Genomic DNA, 19,822 nt, shown 5'->3' with positions numbered 1-19,822 from the left:
GCCTTCGGCCCACAATGTCCATGCCAAACATGAAGCCAAGTTAAATTCATCTTCTCTGCCTGCACATGATCTGTATTCCTCCATTCCCTACATATCCTTGTGCCTATCTAAAAGCTTCTTAAACACCACCATCGTATTTGCCTCCACCACCTCCCCTGGCACCACTGTCCATGTGAAAACCTGCTTCATATATCTCCTTCAAACTTTAAAGGACACAATGTGTTGGAGGAACTCAGCGGGTCAGACAGCATCCCCGGAGAACATGCATAGGTGATGTTTCAGGTCAAGACCCTTCTTCAGACCAGAAGTCTGAAGAAAGGTCCCAACCCGAAATGTAACCCATCCATGTTCTCCAGGGATGCTGCATGAGCTGCTGAGTTACTCCAGCACTTTGTGTCCTTTTGTGCATTAACCAACATCTGCCATTCTTTGTTTCTACATTTTCTCTATCCTTTAAACGTTGCCCCTCTCACCTTAAAGCTATGCCCCCTAGTCTATGACATTTCCACCCTGGAAAAAAGGTCTGGACTGGGATATAAGCAATATAATTTGCAGAATTCAGTTATTTTAAGAATCTAATGTTTTGACTGCCGTTAGCTTACTCCTCTTGGGCCGAGGTGGAGGGACCCGGGAATGTGAAGACGGTCTGGCTGGTAGCGTTGTACAGAGTTGATGTGCAGAGCCGACGTTAGGCTTCCTGTCACTGAGGCGTGGAGGTAGAGGAGGTGCCTGGGTGTCTTCATTGTCTGATATCAAGTACGAGAAAAGGGTTCAGAACATAATAGAAACCACAAGAGATCATAATATTCATGGTTCACCAGTGTCAGTCAGAGGAGGAAGATCTCGACCCCCTCCGGCTGCCCCCTCCACCCCCCCTCCACCCCCCCCCCCCCCCCCCCGCCCTTCATTCTCGGCAGCAGTCAAGGACTCAGTGGCCAAACTAAATGAGTATGCCACTGCCAGCACAGACTTCATCAGTAATTGCGTTGAGTTTGTACCAAAGAAGTCGAGCTGAGTGTTCCCCAAACATAAACTATAGATCAACTGTGAGATCCACTCCCTAGTGAAGTCCAGGTATTGAAGAAGGACCATGGAGACACACCAGCATTTTCTCATGGGCAGGCAGGGGCAGGCAATGAATATTGGCCTTACTACCAACGCCCTGATGCTGAAAATGAACAAAATGTGAAGCATATAAAATAAACACAGGCAACATCTCTGGAGATCATGGATAGGAAACGTTTTGGGTCAGGACCCTTCTTCAGACTTTTCACTATTATTTCCTACTGATTTTCTGTTAAGCTTTTTTTTCTGAAAACAAGCCCTGTTTACCCTCATCCTCCTCCCGACATACACACGGAATTGAATTGTGGACACTGCACAGTATGCTTGCTAACTTAATCTTTGTTGCTCTTCAAAACATTGCCTTACCTCACCTTTCCCAGTTGTCTTTGGTTTATGTAAGTTAAACAATTATAAAGTCTTGGGGTTTGACCCGAAACATCACCTATCCACGTTCTCCAGAGATGCTGCCTGACCCACTGAGCACTTTGTGTCTTTTTGTATATTTATAAAACCTAAACTTGCCAGCTGTTAACTGTGACTTTGTCCAGTATCTGACTCTTGTAAGATTAGCTACAGACAGTTCAGGAAGCACCTGCACAGTCTGTTGTACGGTTGCTAAGCTGTATTTCATCTTTGCCCTCCTCCTGCTCCCCGCAACTCATGTTAAACTTATACTTTCAGGCACTATCACAATGTTTAAGAAACACTTAGTCAAGTACATGGATAGGATAGGTTTAGACTTTAGAGGGATATAGGCCAAATGTAGGCATGTGAACAAATGTAAATGGGGCAAGTTTGGTCGGTGTGGGCAAGTTGGGCCAAGGGGCCTGTTTCCATGCTGCATGGCTCTATGACTCCTTGAAACATGGCTGTTGCTTTGATTGTTAATGCAAGGCAGATTTGGCAAGTGATATACTCCCCAGACTCTGTTGTCACCACGAAGGATCGTCCACGTGTATGTGACAAAATCTGTCTCATCATAAGCACCCAATTTGACAAACGTCTGCTCTTGTTCTTTTCTGACTGCTGTAAAATTGTACCGCACATGCAGCTTTAGACTTTGGACATTAGACTTCAGAAATGCAGCATGGAAACATTCCCCTCAGCCCACTGAGTCAACGCCGACAAGCGACCACTCTGTACTCTAGCACTATCCTACACAATTTTTACCAAAGCCAATTAACCTACAAACCTGAAGAAGGGTCTCGACCCGAAACGTCACCCATCCCTTCTCTCCCGAGATGCTGCCTGACCTGCTGAGTTACTCCAGCATTTTGTGAATAAATCGATTTGTACCAGCATCTGCAGTTATTTTCTTATATTATTTAACCTACAAACCTCACCTCTTTCAGTTGTCTTTGGTTTATGCAAGTTAAATATTTAGAAAAATCTAGGGTCTTGACCTGAAAAGGCATCTAACCATGTTCTCCAGAGATACCGCCCGACCTGCCGAGTTACTCCAGCACTTTGTGTCCTTTTGAGCATTTATAAAACATAAGCTTGCATCCCTTAACCGTGACTTTGGAGTGTGGGAGGAAACCGGAGCACTCGAAGAAAACCCACGTGGTCACAGGAAGAATGTACAAACTCCTTACAGATAGCGCCTGTAGTCAGGATCGAACCCGACTCTCTGGTGTTGTAAGGCAACAACTCTACCGCTGTGCCACTGTGCCACACACCAGCAGAGACATTTATCATGACTTTTTCAGTCAGAGAGTGGTGAAGGTGTGGAATTCTCTGCCTCAGAAGGCAGTGGAGGCCAGTTCGTTGGATGCTTTCAAGAGAGAGCTGGATAGAGCTCTTAAGGATAGCGGAGTGAGGGGGTATGGAGAGAAGGCAGGAACGGGGTACTGATTGAGAGTGATCAGCCATGATCGCATTGAATGGCGGTGCTGGCTCGAAGGGCTGAATGGCCTACTCCTGCACCTATTGTCTATTGTCTATTGTCTATTGTCATTGTAATTACACAGCATGGCCTGGCAGGTTTTCAGGAGGTGCATTAGCATTAAAAAAAGAAACATAATCAAGAAGAGGAGGATATCAGAACTGGTTGCGATCAAAGGCACAGTGGGAGAGTTGCTGTTGTACCCAAATAGACCAGAGGCCAACATGAAGGCTTTACCTGGATGCTGTAACGTTCTGGCTGCAACTGGAGGCCCTTGAATCCTTGCCTGGTTCCTCCTGTGTGCGGCCTTTGGCACTGTGGCGTAGAGACATTCCTTCCCAGCCAGAGACGATACCAAGAAACGGTTGTCATATTCATGGACACTACCTTGACTCTGTGGTGGCAAGGCTCTGAGGTTTGTGTTTGAATAAGTTTGATTTTCAACAGGATCTGAAATAGAAAGTTAGTTTGGAATATAGAACATAGAACAGTGCAGTTCAAGAACAGGCCCTTCGGCCCACAATGTCTGTGCCAAACATAATGCTTAGACCACCTCTTATCTACCCGTGCACTATCTATATACATTCATAAATTCATAAGCCATAGGAGCAGAATTAGGTCATTCAGCCCATCTATCTCTCCGTCCTCTGCACATCCATGTACTTATCCAAAAGCTTCCTAAATGCTGCTATTGTGTCTGCCTCAACCGCCAACCCTGGCAGCATATTCCAGGCACCCACCACCTTCTGTGTATAAACAGTTGCTGCGTACATCTCCTTTAAACTTTGTCCTTCTCTCCCTAAAGCTATGCTTTGCAGTATTTGATTTTTCCATCCTTGGAAAAAGGTTCTGACTGCCTACCCTATCTATTCCCCTCATAATTCTATTTATTGTCTTTGAATAAAATGAGAAAAAAGTCATACATTTGTTAACAGTATTTTCATGGGTTGTGATAAAACTGCATAAACAATGGACCAGAGATCCCACAGCATCTAAAGAAGCACAAGCACTTTAACAGTGCGGCTTGGGGGACCCACACCTGTTGTGTGTGAGGAGCCTCAGTATTAAAGCAGGTTCATTCATCTGGCCCATTGCATCATACAGACCAGGGCAGGCCTTGTATACCTAGTGTGAAAACTGGCCTTTCTTTCACAAGCTCCACGCTGCCTGAGCTTCAATGGGGAACACGCCCTGCATTGTGGAGACAACTGAAGTCTGCGGGGATGGATGTCAACGTTATCGGTGGTGAGGGTTGGTCTCGAACATGGTTGGGCATCAAGAGTAGAATGGCATTGATGGGGTGACCAGCAGTGGGAACGCCAGGGGTTGGTTTGGATGGAGACACAAGGACCTGCAGATGCTGGTTTACCAGAAAAACAGACACAAAGTGTTGGGATAACTCAGCGGGTCAGGCAGCTTCTCTGGAGAACATGGAGAGGTGATGTTTCCAGTCAGGACCCCCCCTTTAGACTGATTTGGTGGGGGAGTGAAGGAAGCTGGAAGAGAGGTGGGGGTGGGACAAATCCTGGCAAGTGATAGGTGGATACAGCTGGGCTTTTTTTTGATAGGCAGATGGTTGGATTAAGGCCAGAGATGAAAAGATAAGAAGTGGGAGATAAGGATAGATGAGTAGAAACAAGGAACTGCAGTTGTTGGTTTACAAAAGGAGTCACAGAGTGCTAGAGTAATTCAGCAAGTCAGGCAGCATCTTAGGAGAATATAGATAAGCATTGCTTTGGGTCCGGTACTTCTTCAGACAGAAGAAGGATCCTGACCTGAAATGTTGCCTATCCATGTGAGTGAATATTCTGTAGCATTAAATGACTGACGTTATAAGGTTATAGCATGGGTATCAAACAGCATGGAAGGCCAAAGCAGATGTGGTGGAATATTCAGTGCTTGCCGTGGTGAGTGAGAATGGGAGGGTGGAGAGTGTATTGGTGATGTCTAGTTAGTGCTAGTGGCAGCTTGTTTATGGTGATGAATAGTCTGGGCAGGTACTGGAACGTTTATTATAACACGTGTCTAATAACCAAAGAAGCAGGTGCCAGGAAGCCCATGTCTCCCCTGGGCAAATGGTCTTCTACAATGGTGGTTCCCCATCAAATATAATCCATGGTTTCGTGCCTGAAAGTTCTGTAACTTCTACAGAAAATACATGCTGATGCAAATTGTCCATGCCAAGGTCCTTACTGAAGTTATTCCAGTAAAGGATTTGCATTGGATATACAACAACGTAGTTACGCTGATGATTTCAACAACACACAAGTGGCAATACGTTCACAAACTTTCTGCAGTTGCTTCGTGCAACCAAAAGAAGCCTGGGGATATTGAGGCACTAACGAGAAAATCTCACCTCCTTAGACTGGGTTGTAAATTTCGAGCGGAGGTAACAGGAAGACACTGTATCACATCTGCTGATAAACCTCAGAAGGTTTAATCACAAATCTTTGAACAAATTCAACCGCAAGAGTAATGTTACTCTGGCGGTGACACTTGTGACAAGGGGTGGAAATTCCACTTGTAAAACAGGTCTCTACGTTTTCCAACTAATCTTTCAGCTTCTTCATAGAATTTTCTTTCCACTTTATCAGCTACAGTAATTAATGACTTCAGAAACGTCTCCAATCTAATTCTCCAAGCATGAGCCTTAAACATGACTGTTGTGAGATTTTGTCACTGGTGGGATTGTGAGAAAAAAAAGAGAGATTTTATCCCAGTGAAGATAAAATTCTACTGGATGGAGTTAAATAGAGATCAAGGATGAGAGAGAGAGAGAGAGAGAGAGAGAGAGAGAGAGAGAGAGAGAGAGAGAGAGAGAGAGAGAGAGAGAGAGAGAGAGAGAGAGAGAGAGACGAGGAACTGCAGATGCTGGAATCTTTATCAGAACACAAAGTGCAGGAAGAACACAACGAGTCAGGCAGCATCTGTGGAGGGAATGGACTGATGACATTTTGGGTCAGGACCCTTCTTCAGACTGATGGGGAATTTTCAGTCTGATCAGTCTGAAGAAGGGTCCTGATCCAAAATGTCTTCTGTCAATTCCCTCCATAGATGCTGTCTGACGTCCACTGAATAAAGGAATTTTGGCATGGCAGGTTTTAAAATGTTCATCTGGTAAGTGATTCAACAAGAATTAAAATTGTGTGTTGAAATTCTTGAGAAGATACACTGCACAATTTATAGAAATAAGAGAAACAAAGGATTTAAGAACATCAATTGAGCTATCAGAATAGCAACGTCATTCTTCAACTTTCCATGGTTTGATTTGGTCAAAGCTACACCAATCAAAGTAAAACGATTATACACTGCCACCACATGTACTAGATGTGCTGTGGACAAGGTAGAACAGTACCAGCAGAGGAGCTGGTACTTCGGCCCACACTGTCATGCAGAACATGATGTCTGGTGAAAATAATCTCTGCCTGCACGTGATCCATATCCTTGCATTCCCTGCAGATCCATGTGACTACCTAAAAGCCTCTTCAAAGCCTCTGTTATATCTGCCTCCACCATCACACCTGGCAGCACATTCTAGGCACCCACCTCTCTCTATCTTAAAAACACCTGCCCTTCACATGTCCTTTAAATTTTGCCTCTCTCACTTGAAAGCTCTAGTCTTTGACATTTACTAAACTACACTTTCTACCGATGCACCTTTTAAACATCACCATTGTACCCGCCTCCACAGCTTCACCTGGCAGCTCATTCCATCAACTCACCACCCTCGAGGTGAAGAAATTGCCTCTTAGGTCTCTTTTAAATCTTTCCCTTTTCACTTTTGACCTCTATCCTCCAGATCTGGATTCCTCTAATCTCACAGAAAGACTGTGACAATTCACCTTATGATTGTGCATATAAGGTTTCATCTCAATCTCCTACATTCCAAGGAAAAATGACCAAGCCTATCCAGCCTCTGCCTATAACTCAATCCCTCCAGTCCTGATAGCATCCTGGTGACTCTTTTCTGCACCCTTTCCGGCTTAATGATATCTTTCCCATCGCTGGATGACTATAAGTGCACATGGTACTCTATAGAGTACCACCAACGTGATGTACACCTAGAACATAATGCCTCAATTCCTGTAATCAATACATTTATCGATGAAAGTCAGGGTGTCAGCTTCTTCGCCACCCTATCTACCTTTAGAGTTGAGACTTTAGAGATACAGCACAGAAACAGGCAATTCGGCTAACCGAGTCTACGCCAACCAGTGATCACCTGCACGCACTAGGGACAATTTTACAACTTACCAAAGCCAATTAACCTACAAACCCATAAGTTTTTGGAGTGTGGGAGGAAACTGGAGCACCTGGAGAAAACAGGCGCAAACACAGGGAGAATGTACAAACACCGTACAGGCAGGCGCCTGTAGTTGGGATTGAACCCAGGTCTCTGGCGCTGTAAGGCAGCGACTCTACCGTTATGCCACCCCATGGTGTAGTCACTTTCTGGGAATTGTGTACCTCTAACCCCATGTGTCCCTGCTCTACAACACTCTCTAGGGCCCTACCATGTACTGTGTAGGTCCTGTCCTGTTTGACATACCAAGCGCACCGCCTTACAAATGTGAGTGATTCTGTGAGGAGAACACAGAACCCCAGCGCACCTGGTGGAACAACAAATCTCCTCCCACAGTGTCTCCCCAATTTCCTTGAACAGCACCTCTTGCCCATCTGAGCCCGAGGTGGCAGTCTCACATTCACCTCATTGTCAATCTCAGAACAGGATTGGAATGAAGCTTGGATTGTTTTCTCTGGAACGCCAGCAATTGAGGGAAGATCTGACAGAAGTATATAAAATGATGAGGGGCGTAGATAGCGTAGACAGTCAGACCCTTTCCCCCATGGAGGAAATATCAAAGACTGGAAGGCATAGCTCTAAGGGGAGAGGGGCAATGTTTTAAAGAGATGTGTGGGATATTTTTCTTATACAGAGGATGGTGGGAGCCTGGAACGTGCTGCCAGGGGTGGTGGGAGAGGCAGATACAATGGTAGTGTTTAAAAGGCTTTTAGATAGGCACATGCAAATGCAGGGAATGGAGGAATATGGATTATGTACAGGCAGATGAGATTAGTTTTTCTTGGCATCATATTTGGCAGGGACATTATGGGCTGAAGGGCCTGTTCCAGTGCTGTACTGTTCCATGTTCTATGTGTCATCTTAACTCTAAGGAACCGCAAAGGAAGAACACAGTTGGGTGCTAAATGAAAATGTCTTGACTTAAAAATGGAATAGATAAGTAAGTGGTACAATCTTTAAATGTTCATTCACGAATGCTAAGCTAATTACAGGAAACTTGATATCAGCTACCTTTCCCCACACACATTAGACATGGCCTCTACGGTAGAGTTGCTGCTTTACAGCGAATGCAGCGCCGGAGACTCAGGTTCGATCCTGACTACGGGTGCTGCACTGTAAGGAGTTTGTACGTTCTCCCCGTGACCTGCGTGGGTTTTCTCCGAGATCTTCGGTTTCCTCCCACACTCCATAGACGTACAGGTATGCAGGTTAATTGGCGGGTAAATGTAAAAATTGTCCCTAGTGGGTGTAGGATAGTGTTAATGTACGGGGATCACTGGGCGGCACGGACTTGGAGGGCCGAAAAAGGCCTGTTTCCGGCTGTATATATATGATATGATATGATAAGTAGCGGCACAGTGGTGCAGCAGTATTGTTGTCACAGCGCTGGAAAACCAGGTTTGATCCTGACCTCGGGTGCTGTATGTACTTTGTTTGTACATTCTCCCAGTGACTGCGTGGGTTTCCTTCGGGTGCTCCAGTTTCCTCCCACACTCCAAAGATATACAGGTTTGCAGGTTAATTGGCTCTGGTAAAAATTGTAAATTGTCCCTAGTGTATAGGATAGTGCTAGTGTACGGGGATCGCTGGTCAGCGCAGACTCGATGGGCCAAAGGGCCTGTTTCCGTGCTATATCTTTAAACTAAAGTAACTAAAGGTAAAGTGAGTTATTGATCCACAGAGATATTTAGTAGACCAGAAAAACCATCCTTCAACAACCATTTAGTCAGCACTTACCACAGCGCCTGTTTCTGCCATTTGTGGGAGCCGCGTTTTCGGGATTGTACACAATGTGACTGCATGCAAATTCCATGACTTCACCTGAGCATCCAGTTGGTAGTAATGTGACCTAAGCGAGGAAAAAATCATAATGGCAAAATGAACCAATAACTCCTCTACAGATCGGCACGGCGGCGCAGTGATAGAGTTGCTGGCTTACAGCACCAGAGACCCATGTTCGATCCTGACTACCAGTGCTGTCTGTGCGTAGTTTGTATGTTATCCCTGTGACCGCATGGGTTTTCTCCGGGTGTTCTGGTTTCCTCCCACACTCCAAAGACGTACAGGCTTGTAGGTTAATTGTCCTTAGGGTGCAGGATAGTTTATGGGGATTGCTAGTTGGCGCTGACTCAGTGGGCCGAAGGGCCTGTTTATGCGCTGTATCTCTAAAGTCTAAAGTCACAGGACTCAAGTAACAAACTAATACCAAAGATAGGCACTGTCAGATAGACAGATGGCAGTCTGAAGAAAAATTCCAACCTTTTTCTTTTTCTCTATCCTTTTTCTCCACAGATGCTGCCTGACCAGCTGAGTTACTCCAGCACTTTGTGCCTATCTTCAGTATAAACTAGCATCTGCAGTTCCTTCCTACACAAACTAATACCAATACCGAACTTGGTGAATGTGGACATCAGCTCATTAAGTGGAGATGTTAAGAATTCCTTTAGAAAGGAAGCCATTTAGAGTCATACAGTTGGAAACAGGCTCTTCAACTCAACTTAACCACGCTGACCAAGATGCCCCATCTACACTAATCCCACCTGCCTACGTTTGGCCCATATCCCTCTAAACATTTCCTATCCTTGTACCTGTCCAAATATCTTTTAAATGTAGTTATGGTACTATGCCTCAACTTATAGCATGCCTCAACTATCTCCTCTGGCAGCTCGTTCCATTTACCCATCACCCTCCATGTGAAAAAGTTGCCCCTCAGATTCCTATTAAATCTTTCCCCCTCCCAACTTAAACCTATGTCGTCTGGTTCTTGATTCCCCTACCCTGGGTAGAAGACTATGTACTGTATCTACCCTAGTTAGTCCCTTCATGAACATACACCTCTATAAGATCAAATCTCATCCTCCTGCGCTCCAAGGAATAAAGTCCTAGCCTGCTCAACCACTGCCTATAGCTCAGGCCCTAAAGCCTTAAAGGTAATCTAAATGAAATTTTAAAATGATGAAGGAAATTGAGAAAAGGTTAATACCTATTACAGATGCGTACAATATCATGAGAGCAATAGTTCAGGTAAAAGCACAGAGACTCTTGCCCAGAGTAGGGGAATTGAGAAACCAGAGGATATAGGTTTAAGGTGAGGGGGAATAGATTTAATAGGAACCTGAGGGGCAACTTTTTCACACAAAGGGTGGTGGGTGTATGGAACAAACTGTCAGAGGAGGTAGTTGAGGTAGGTACTATTGCAACATTTAAGAAACATTTAGATATGTACATGGCTAGGAGAGGTTTAGAGGGGAAATGGGCCAAACATGGGCAGGTGTGACTATTGCATCCGCTGCTCTAGATGTCAACTTATTTACATCGGCGAAAACAAGCGCAGGCTCGGCGATCGCTTCGCTCAACACATGCGCTCGGTCCGCATTGGCCAAACTGATCTCCCGGTGGCCGAGCACTTCAACTCCCCCTCCCATTCCCAGTCTGACCTTTCTGTCATGGGCCTCCTCCAGTGCCATAGTGAGGCCCACCGGAAATTGGAGGAACAGCACCTCATATTTTGCTGGGCAGCTTGCAGCCCAGTGGTATGAACATCGACTTCTCCAACTTTAGATAGTTCCTCTGTCCCTCTCTTCCCCTCTTCTTTCCCAGATCTCCCTCTATCTTCCTGTTTCCACCTATATCCTTCCTTTGTCCCGCCCCCCTGACATCAGTCTGAAGAAGGGTCTTGACCCGAAGCGTCGCCTATTCCTTCTCTCTGACGCAGGCAGGTGGGATGCTGCCTGACCTGCTGAGTTACTCCAGCATTTTGTGAATAAATACCTTCGATTTGTACCAGCATCTGCAGTTATTTTCTTATACTAGTGTAGATAGGACATGTTGATCGGCGTGGGCAAGTTGTTCCAAAGGACCTGTTTCCACACAGTATTACCAAAATTAAATAGAAAACCTTTCATGCAATGAATAGGTATACTGCAAGCATATTACCAGGAAAATATATTGGAAGGAGCAACCTCGTTGGATAGAAAAGACAAATGGATGTACTTCTCGATGGAGAAGGGTTTGGAGAGTTGGGTTTATATTGCTGTGACGATATTTTTAACCAACTCTCTCGTCTTTTAGAAATGTGTTTATCATTTCACGCACGCACTGGTACGCAGGTTCTGGAACAGTGACCTTCACTTGCCACGCATCAGTAATAGTAACTATCACCAGCATGTCTATGCCATTTTGGCATCTGCTTTCTATAGAATTCTGCAGAAATTTTACAGAGAGATTTTTAAAAAGTGATAAGACCCATTCTGTAAATCTATGTAAAGCTTCATAGCTTTAAGTCGAGAGGGGCAAAGTTTAAAGGAGATGCACATGGCAGGTTTTACACACAGAGGGTGGTAGGGGCCAGGAGCACACTGCCAGGTGGTGGCAGATATACGATAATGGCGTTTAGGAAGCTTTCAGATAGGCACGTGGATATATGCTGGAGATGGGGAAATATGGATCATGTGCAGGCAGATGAGGTGAGTTTATCTTGGCATCATACTCGACACGGACATTGTGGGCCAAAGGACCTGGTCCTGTGCTGTGCTGCTCAATGTCCTATGTATTCAGGATCATAGTTGGACAGCACAGAAATGGGCCCTTCGGCCCACTATCACCATGTTGACCTTTTAGTCCATCTACACTCATCCCTTTTGCTCGCATTAGGCCTGTATCCTCTCTTCCTGGCCTATTTAAGTGCCAGTCCAAATATCCGTTAAATATAGTGATTGTATCTAACTCTCCCACCTCCTCTGGCAGTGCAGTCAATATCAACCACTCTGTAAAAAAATGTTCCATTCAAATTGCCTTTAAAACCCCTTCCTTTCACCGTAAACCCATGCCCTCTTATTTTTGATACCTGTAGCATGAGAAAACGATTCTGAATATCTACCATATCTATTCCTTTTACAATTACATCCACCTCAATCAGGCCATCCCTCGGCCTTCGTCTTTCCAGGGAAAACATTCCCAATCAATCCAATCTCTCCCCGTAATTAAAGTCCTCCAATGCAGGCAAGATCCTGGTGAATCTCCTCTGCACTGTCTCTCACCCAACCATATCTTTCTTGTAGTATGGTGACGAGAACTACATCCTAGAGTCCAGTGTTTTGTAAAGTTCTAACATATTGATGCAACATTCATATCCTATGACCTGACATACAAAGATCTTCCTCAGTACCCTATCTATCCGTGTTGTCACTTTCAGGGAACAATGGACTTGAAACCCAAGATTCCTCAGTACATCAACATTCAGTGTGAACTGTGAGGAAGATGCTATGAGGTTGCAGGGTGACTTGGACAGGTTGTGTGAGTGGATGAATGCATGGCAGATGCAGTTTAATGTGTATAAGTGTGAGGTTATCCACTATGGTGATAAGAATAGGAAGGCAGATTATTATCTGAATGGTGTCAAGTTAGGAAAAGGGGACGTACAACGAGATTTGGGTGTCCTAGTGCATCAGTCACTGAAAGGAAGCATGCAGGTGCAGCAGGCAGTGTAGAAAGCCAGTGAAATGTTGGCCTTCATAACAAGAGGAGTTGAGTATAGGAGCAAAGAGATCCTTCTGCAGTTGTACAGGACCCTAGTGAGACTGCACCTGGAGTACGGTGTGCAGTTTTGGTCTCCAAATTTGAGGAAGGATATTCTTGCTATTGAGGGCGTGCAGCGTAGGTTTACTAGGTTAATTCCCGGAATGGCAGAACTGTCGTATGTTGAAAGACTGGAGTGACTGGGCTTCTCCCGGTGGCCCAGCACTTTAACTCCCCCTCCCATTCCCAGTCTGATCTCTCTGTCATGGGCCTCCTCCAGTGCCATAGTGAGGCCCGCCGGAAATTGGAGGAGCAGCACCTCATATTTCGCCTGGGCAGTTTGCGGCCCGGTGGTATGAACGTCGACTTCTCCAACTTCAGATAGCTCCTCTGTCCCTCCCTTCCCCTCCTCCTTCCCAGATCTCCCTCTATCTTCCTGTCTCCACCTATATCCTTCCTTTGTCCCACCCCCGACATCAGTCTGAAGAAGGGTCTCGACCCGAAACGTCACCCATTCCTTCTCTCCCGAGATGCTGCCTGACCTGCTGAGTTACTCCAGCATTTTGTGAATAAATCGATTTGTACCAGCATCTGCAGTTATTTTCTTATACTACTGGAATTTAGAAGGATGAGAGGGGATCTTATTGAAACATATAAGATTATTAAGGGGTTGGACACGTTAGAGGCAGGAAACATGTTCCCAATGTTGGGGGAGTCCAGAACCAGGGGCCACAGTTTAAGAATAAGGGGTAGGCCATTTAGAACGGAGATGAGGAAAACTTTTCCTGTCCAAATAACATCCAAGACACAGAGTGCTGGAGTAACTCAGCGGGTCAGGCAGCATCTCTGGAGAACATGGATAGGTGATGTTTTTGGGTCGGGACCCTTCTTCAGATTGTTTGATGTATATCCTACCCTATATTTTCCTTGTTTCTAACTCCATCCAGAGCTGGGCTGATATCGGTAAACTATCTCTCAAATTACTTACCTGCTGTTAATTGTGAGCCATTCTGCACTCAATTAAAATGATCAATTAAAGTTACATTGGGTCACATTAGGCCAGGCACTTCATCTGGGTATTGTTTGAGACATTATGATCTACTAATCATGCTTAACTCCTACGTGATTAAGCACAATTTTTCAGTGTATTTAATAAATTAACAAAATTCTGTTTTGAAAGCTTGTGGGCAATTGGGCACATTTTCCCCAAAGATCTGCATTTTATTCTAAAACCACTCCATTTTTTGTGAGATGAGGCCACTTTTTTTTGAACGATGGTCAGATCCACTGGTTACATAAAACAGTCAGCGGAGCATGAAAATAGTTTTACAATTGTGAAGTACAAGTGGTTCCCAGGTTACATGGATCGGGGACATTTCAGTAACGCAGTGGCGCAGCGGTAGAGTTGCTGCCTCACAGCGCCAGAAACCCGGGTTTGATCCCGACTACGGGTGCTGTCTGTATGGAGCTTGTACGTTCTCTCTGTGATTGCGTGGGTTTTCTCCGAGAGCTATTGTTGTTTCCCAGATTCCAAAGCCATGCAGATTTGTAGGTTAATTGGCCTCTGTAAATTGCTCTCTGTAAATTGCCCCTAGTGTGTAGGGAGCGGGAAAGTGGGACAATATAGAACCAGTGTACAGGTGATCGCGATGGTTGGTGTGGACTCAGTGGGCTGAAGGGCCTGTTTTCATACTGTATCTCTAAGCTAAACTAACAAAAGAGTTGGAACTCAAGTCAAGAGTTGGAACTCAAGTCAAGAGGGGAAAAGAAATTAAGGGCAAGGCCAATTGTGACCGATGTGAGAGGGGAGGTAAATACAGAAGTTAAAGTGTTGTACTTAAATGCGCGTAGTATAAAAAATAAAGTGGATGAGCTTGAGGCTCAGTTAGTCATGGGCAAGTATGATGTTGTAGGGATCACTGAGACATGGCTACAAGAGGACCAGGGCCGGGAACTGAATATTCAGGGGTACACAATGTATAGAAAAGACAGACAGGTGGGCAGAGGGGGTAGGGTTGCTCTGATGGTAAGGAATGATATTCATTCCCTTGCAAGGGGTGACATAGAATCAGGAGATGTTGAATCAGTATGGATAGAAATGAGAAATTGTAAGGGTAAAAAGACCCTAATGGGAGTTATCTATAGGCCCCCGAACAGTAGCCTCGACATAGGGTGCAAGTTGAATCAGGAGATAAAATTGGCGTGTAAAAAATGTAATGCTACGGTGGTTATGGGAGATTTCAACATGCAGGTAGACTGGGAAAATCAGGTTGGAAATGGACCCCAGGAAAGAGAGTTTGTAGAGTGCCTTCGAGATGGATTCTTAGAACAGCTTGTACTGGAGCCTACCAGGGAGAAGGCAATTCTGGATTTAGTGTTGTGTAATGATCCTGATCTGATAAGGGGACTAGAGGTAAAAGAGCCATTAGGAGGCAGTGATCACAACATGATAAGTTTTACTCTGCAAATGGAAAGGCAGAAGGGAAAATCGGAAGTGTCAGTATTACAGTATAGCAAAGGGGATTACAGAGGCATGAGGCAGGAGCTGGCCAAAATTGACTGGAAGGAGGCCCTAGCAGGGAAGACGGTAGAACAGCAATGGCAGGTATTCCTGGGAATAATGCAGAGGTTGCAGGATCAATTTATTCCAAAGAGGCGGAAAGACTCTAAGGGGAGTAAGAGACACCTGTGGCTGACAAGAGAAGTCAGGGACAGCATAAAAATTAAGGAGAGGAAGTATAACATAGCAAAGAAGAGTGGGAAGACAGAGGATTGGCACTCATTTAAAGAGCAACAAAAGTTAACTAAAAAGGCAATACGGGGAGAAAAGATGAGGTACGAGGGTAAACTAGCCAATAATATAAAGGAGGATAGCAAAAGTTTTTTTAGGTACGTGAAGAGGAAAAAAATAGTCAAGGCAAATGTGGGTCCCTTGAAGACAGAAGCAGGGGAATTTATTATGGGGAACAAAAAAATGGCAGACGAGTTAAACCGTTACTTTGGATCTGTCTTCACTGAGGAAGATACACACAATCTCCCAAATGTTCTAGGGGCCGGAGAACCTAGGGTGATGGAGGAACTGAAGGAAATCCACATTAGGCAGGAAATGGTTTTGGGTAGACTGATGGGACTGAAGGCTGATAAATCCCCAGGGCCTGATGGTCTGCATCCCAGGGTACTTAAGGAGGTGGCTCTAGAAATAGTGGAAGCATTGGAGATCATTTTTCAATGTTCTATAGATTCAGGATCAGTTCCTGTGGATTGGAGGATAGCAAATGTTATCCCACTTTTTAAGAAAGGAGGGAGAGAGAAAATGGGTAATTATAGACCAGTTAGTCTGACATCAGTGGTGGGGAAGATGCTGGAGTCAATTATAAAAGACGAAATTGCTGAGCATTTGGATAGCAGTAACAGGATCATTCCGAGTCAGCATGGATTTACGAAGGGGAAATCATGCTTGACAAATCTACTGGAATTTTTTGAGGAGGTAACTAGGAAAATTGACAGGGGAGAGTCAGTGGATGTGGTGTACCTCGACTTTCAGAAAGCCTTCGACAAGGTCCCACATAGGAGATTAGTGGGAAAAATTAGGGCACATGGTATTGGGGGTAGGGTACTGACATGGATAGAAAATTGGTTGACAGACAGAAAGCAAAGAGTGGGGATAAATGGGTCCCTTTCGGAATGGCAGGCAGTGACCAGTGGGGTACCGCAAGGTTCGGTGCTGGGACCCCAGCTATTTACGATATACATTAATGACTTAGACGAAGGGATTAAAAGTACCATTAGCAAATTTGCAGATGATACTAAGCTGGGGGGTAGTGTGAATTGTGAGGAAGATGCCATAAGGCTGCAGGGTGACTTGGACAGGTTGTGTGAGTGGGCAGATACATGGCAGATGCAGTTTAATGTAGATAAGTGTGAGGTTATTCACTTTGGAAGTAAGAATAGAAAGGCAGATTATTATCTGAATGGTGTCAAGTTAGGAGGAGGGGGAGTTCAACGAGATCTGGGCGTCCTAGTGCATCAGTCAATGAAAGGAAGCATGCAGGTACAGCAGGCAGTGAAGAAAGCCAATGGAATGTTGGCCTTCGTAACAAGAGGAGTTGAGTATAGGAGCAAAGAGGTTCTTCTACAGTTGTACCGGGCCCTGGTGAGACCGCACCTGGAGTACTGTGTGCAGTTTTGGTCTCCAAATTTGAGGAAGGATATTCTTGCTATGGAGGGCGTGCAGCGTAGGTTCACTAGGTTAATTCCCGGAATGGCGGGACTGTCGTATGTTGAAAGGCTGGAGCGATTGGGCTTGAATACACTGGAATTTAGAAGGATGAGGGGGGATCTTATTGAAACATATAAGATAATTAGGGGATTGGACACATTAGAGGCAGGAAACATGTTCCCAATGTTGGGGGAGTCCAGAACAAGGGGCCACAGTTTAAGAATAAGGGGTAGGCCATTTAGAACGGAGATGAGGAAGAACTTTTTCAGTCAGAGAGTGGTGAAGGTGTGGAATTCTCTGCCTCAGAAGGCAGTGGAGGCCAGTTCGTTGGATGCTTTCAAGAGAGAGCTGGATAGAGCTCTTAAGGATAGCGGAGTGAGGGGGTATGGGGAGAAGGCAGGAACGGGGTACTGATTGAGAGTGATCAGCCATGATCGCATTGAATGGCGGTGCTGGCTCGAAGGGCTGAATGGCCTACTCCTGCACCTATTGTCTATTGTCTATTGTCTATTATTGTCATACGTCCCAAACAGAACAATTAAATATTTACTTGCAGCAGCACAACAGAATATGTAATCAATACTCCACACACACGCACACACACATGCACGCACGCACGCACACACACACGCACACACGCACACACACATACATACATATATGTAGCTATTAACATAACAATTGTCAACACTGGACAAAGGGTGGCAATTATCAAATGATGGACGTGAGAAATAAACCTAAGAAAGAGGAATGAGTTGGAGAGGGAATTAAACTGGGTGAATTTCACACTGATCAGGAGCAGAGAGAGAATGAAAGGCAAGATTAGAAAAAATTGCAGCTCGCAAATGCATAAGAATAAGTATAATGGAGATTCATGAGGACGATGCCAGGACTGAACATTTATTCTTGAGAGGAATGGATGGTTTCCTTTAGAACAGTGGTGAGATTTGATGAAGTTGTATAAAATTAGAAACTGCCATCAGGGTCTAAAAGCACTTTCATCAATGGGACGTCAGCAACCGGGCTACATGGATTTCAGGTAATTTTTCCAGTGAATGATTAGTTAGCTAACAAAATACATTTAACACAGAGGGGAGTGGTGGTGTAGTTATTCACAACCTGCAAGTGTGGCACACAGTGCCAGTCATCACTGAATAAATCGGTTTAGTTTAGTTTAGTTTAGAGATACAGCATAGAAACAAATTCTTCGGCCCACCATGCACACTCGCCAGCGATCACTCGTACACTAGCAGTATCCTACAGACTAGGGACAATTTACACGCCAACCATTAATCACCCGTTCACGCTAGTTCTATGTTATCCCACTTTCTCATCCACTCCCTCCACACTAGGAGCAATTTACAGAGGACAATTAATCCACAAACCCACATGTCTTTGGGATGTGGGAGGAAACCGGAGCACAAGGAGCAAACGCACGCGGTCACAGGGAGAACGTGCAGACTCCACACATACAGTACCCGAGGTCAGGATGGAACCCGGGTCTGTGGCACTGTGAGGCAGCGGCTCTACCCGCTGCACCACTGTGAACTACGAACACTGAAACTAAGCAGGACGACAGTGAAATGAGTCCTCTGAGTAAACCAGTGAAGATAGAGAAATCAATATTCATACCGCTGGGTTGTAAGCTGCCCAAGTGAAATATGAGATGCTGTTCCTCCAATTTACAATTGGCCTCACCTTTTCTTGATATCTCTAACTTCAAGTAACCCGTGCATCCCCTCTCTCTCCATCCCTCCCCACCCTAGTCATCGTACTAGTTTCACTATTGTCTTGCTTAGTTTCACTGTTTGTATCAATCGTTATCACCTTCTCCACAGCCAACAATGAACCATTGAGAGCTCCACCTTTCCTTGATCATCGTTGCTGGCTTTAGACAATAGACAATAGACAATAGGTGCAGGAGTAGGCCATTCAGCCCTTCGAGCCAGCACCGCCATTCAATGCGATCATGGCTGATCACTCTCAATCAGTATTTCATTTGGCCGTTTGCATACCTTCCATTCATTTGTTCTACGTACCTTTTCTTATCTCTCATTTCCCTCTCCCCTGACTCTCAGTCTGAAGAAGGGTCTCAACCCAAAACGTCACCTTTTCTTTTTCTCCAGAGATGCTGCCTGGCCCTTTGAGTTATTCCTGTTGTTTGTGTCTATCTTTGGTATAAAGCAGCATCTGCAGTTCCTTCCTAAACTGGACCAGTAATTTGGAATGTGACTTTGGAGTTTAGACTTTAGAGACACAGCCTGCCGCTGATTATGCTGGTAGCCTTGAAGTGAAGTGAAGTGAAGTGTAGATGGAAGTGTACTTCACACACACGACTGACATAACTTATCTGAGAAAAGTCGCCTATCCCTTCTCTCCACCGATGCTGCCTGACCCGCTGAGGTAATCCAGCACTTGGTGTTTTTATAAAGAAATCTTTGCTCCCATTGAAACCTATGAGGTTCGTCTAGGCTCGTCCTCTACGGTAATAAATTACTCCCGTACCTGATAATGAGGAGGAATTTGTCCACGGATGTTGAGGTTGAATCCAAATATCAGTGCTGCCGTGCATCTGACTGCTCTCGCAGAGTCTGCAGAATCATCTATCAAATGGTGAAGGGCAGAGCTGGGACCGAAACAGGAAATGGTTCATTACTATCTGCACTCCGACATCGGCAACTATTTTTAACTGAGAAAAAAGTATATTAAAGATCATTCTGCTCTGCACGAGAAGCAGAGAAAGCAAGGTTTCATTAAGTTATAACATAAACAGGAAACTATAAGAAAAAAAAATCAGATCTTATGCACTGACAATTGGCTGAGGGTAAATGAT

General features: G+C 44.9%; 1 protein-coding gene across 1 annotated transcript in view; it reads right to left on the bottom strand.

The window, feature by feature from the left end:
- LOC144602123 (circularly permutated Ras protein 1) overlaps positions 1-19,579 on the bottom strand; it is a 43,796-nt gene extending 24,217 nt beyond the window's left edge. The window contains exons 1-4 of the mRNA XM_078414839.1: positions 19,495-19,579; positions 8,991-9,102; positions 3,188-3,400; positions 603-746 (exon numbers count right to left, since the gene is read on the bottom strand). Of these exons, the coding sequence (XP_078270965.1) occupies positions 603-746; positions 3,188-3,400; positions 8,991-9,066 (433 nt within the window). The 5' untranslated portion in view covers positions 9,067-9,102; positions 19,495-19,579. The remainder of the gene's footprint in view (positions 1-602; positions 747-3,187; positions 3,401-8,990; positions 9,103-19,494) is intronic.
- Positions 19,580-19,822: the final 243 nt, after the last annotated feature.

Source organism: Rhinoraja longicauda, chromosome 18 (genome assembly GCF_053455715.1).
Source record: "Rhinoraja longicauda isolate Sanriku21f chromosome 18, sRhiLon1.1, whole genome shotgun sequence".
Taxonomy (NCBI): Eukaryota; Metazoa; Chordata; class Chondrichthyes; order Rajiformes; family Arhynchobatidae; genus Rhinoraja; species Rhinoraja longicauda.
The sequence above is the reverse complement of the archived record's forward strand: the minus strand, read 5'-3'. Positions and strand labels throughout refer to the sequence as shown.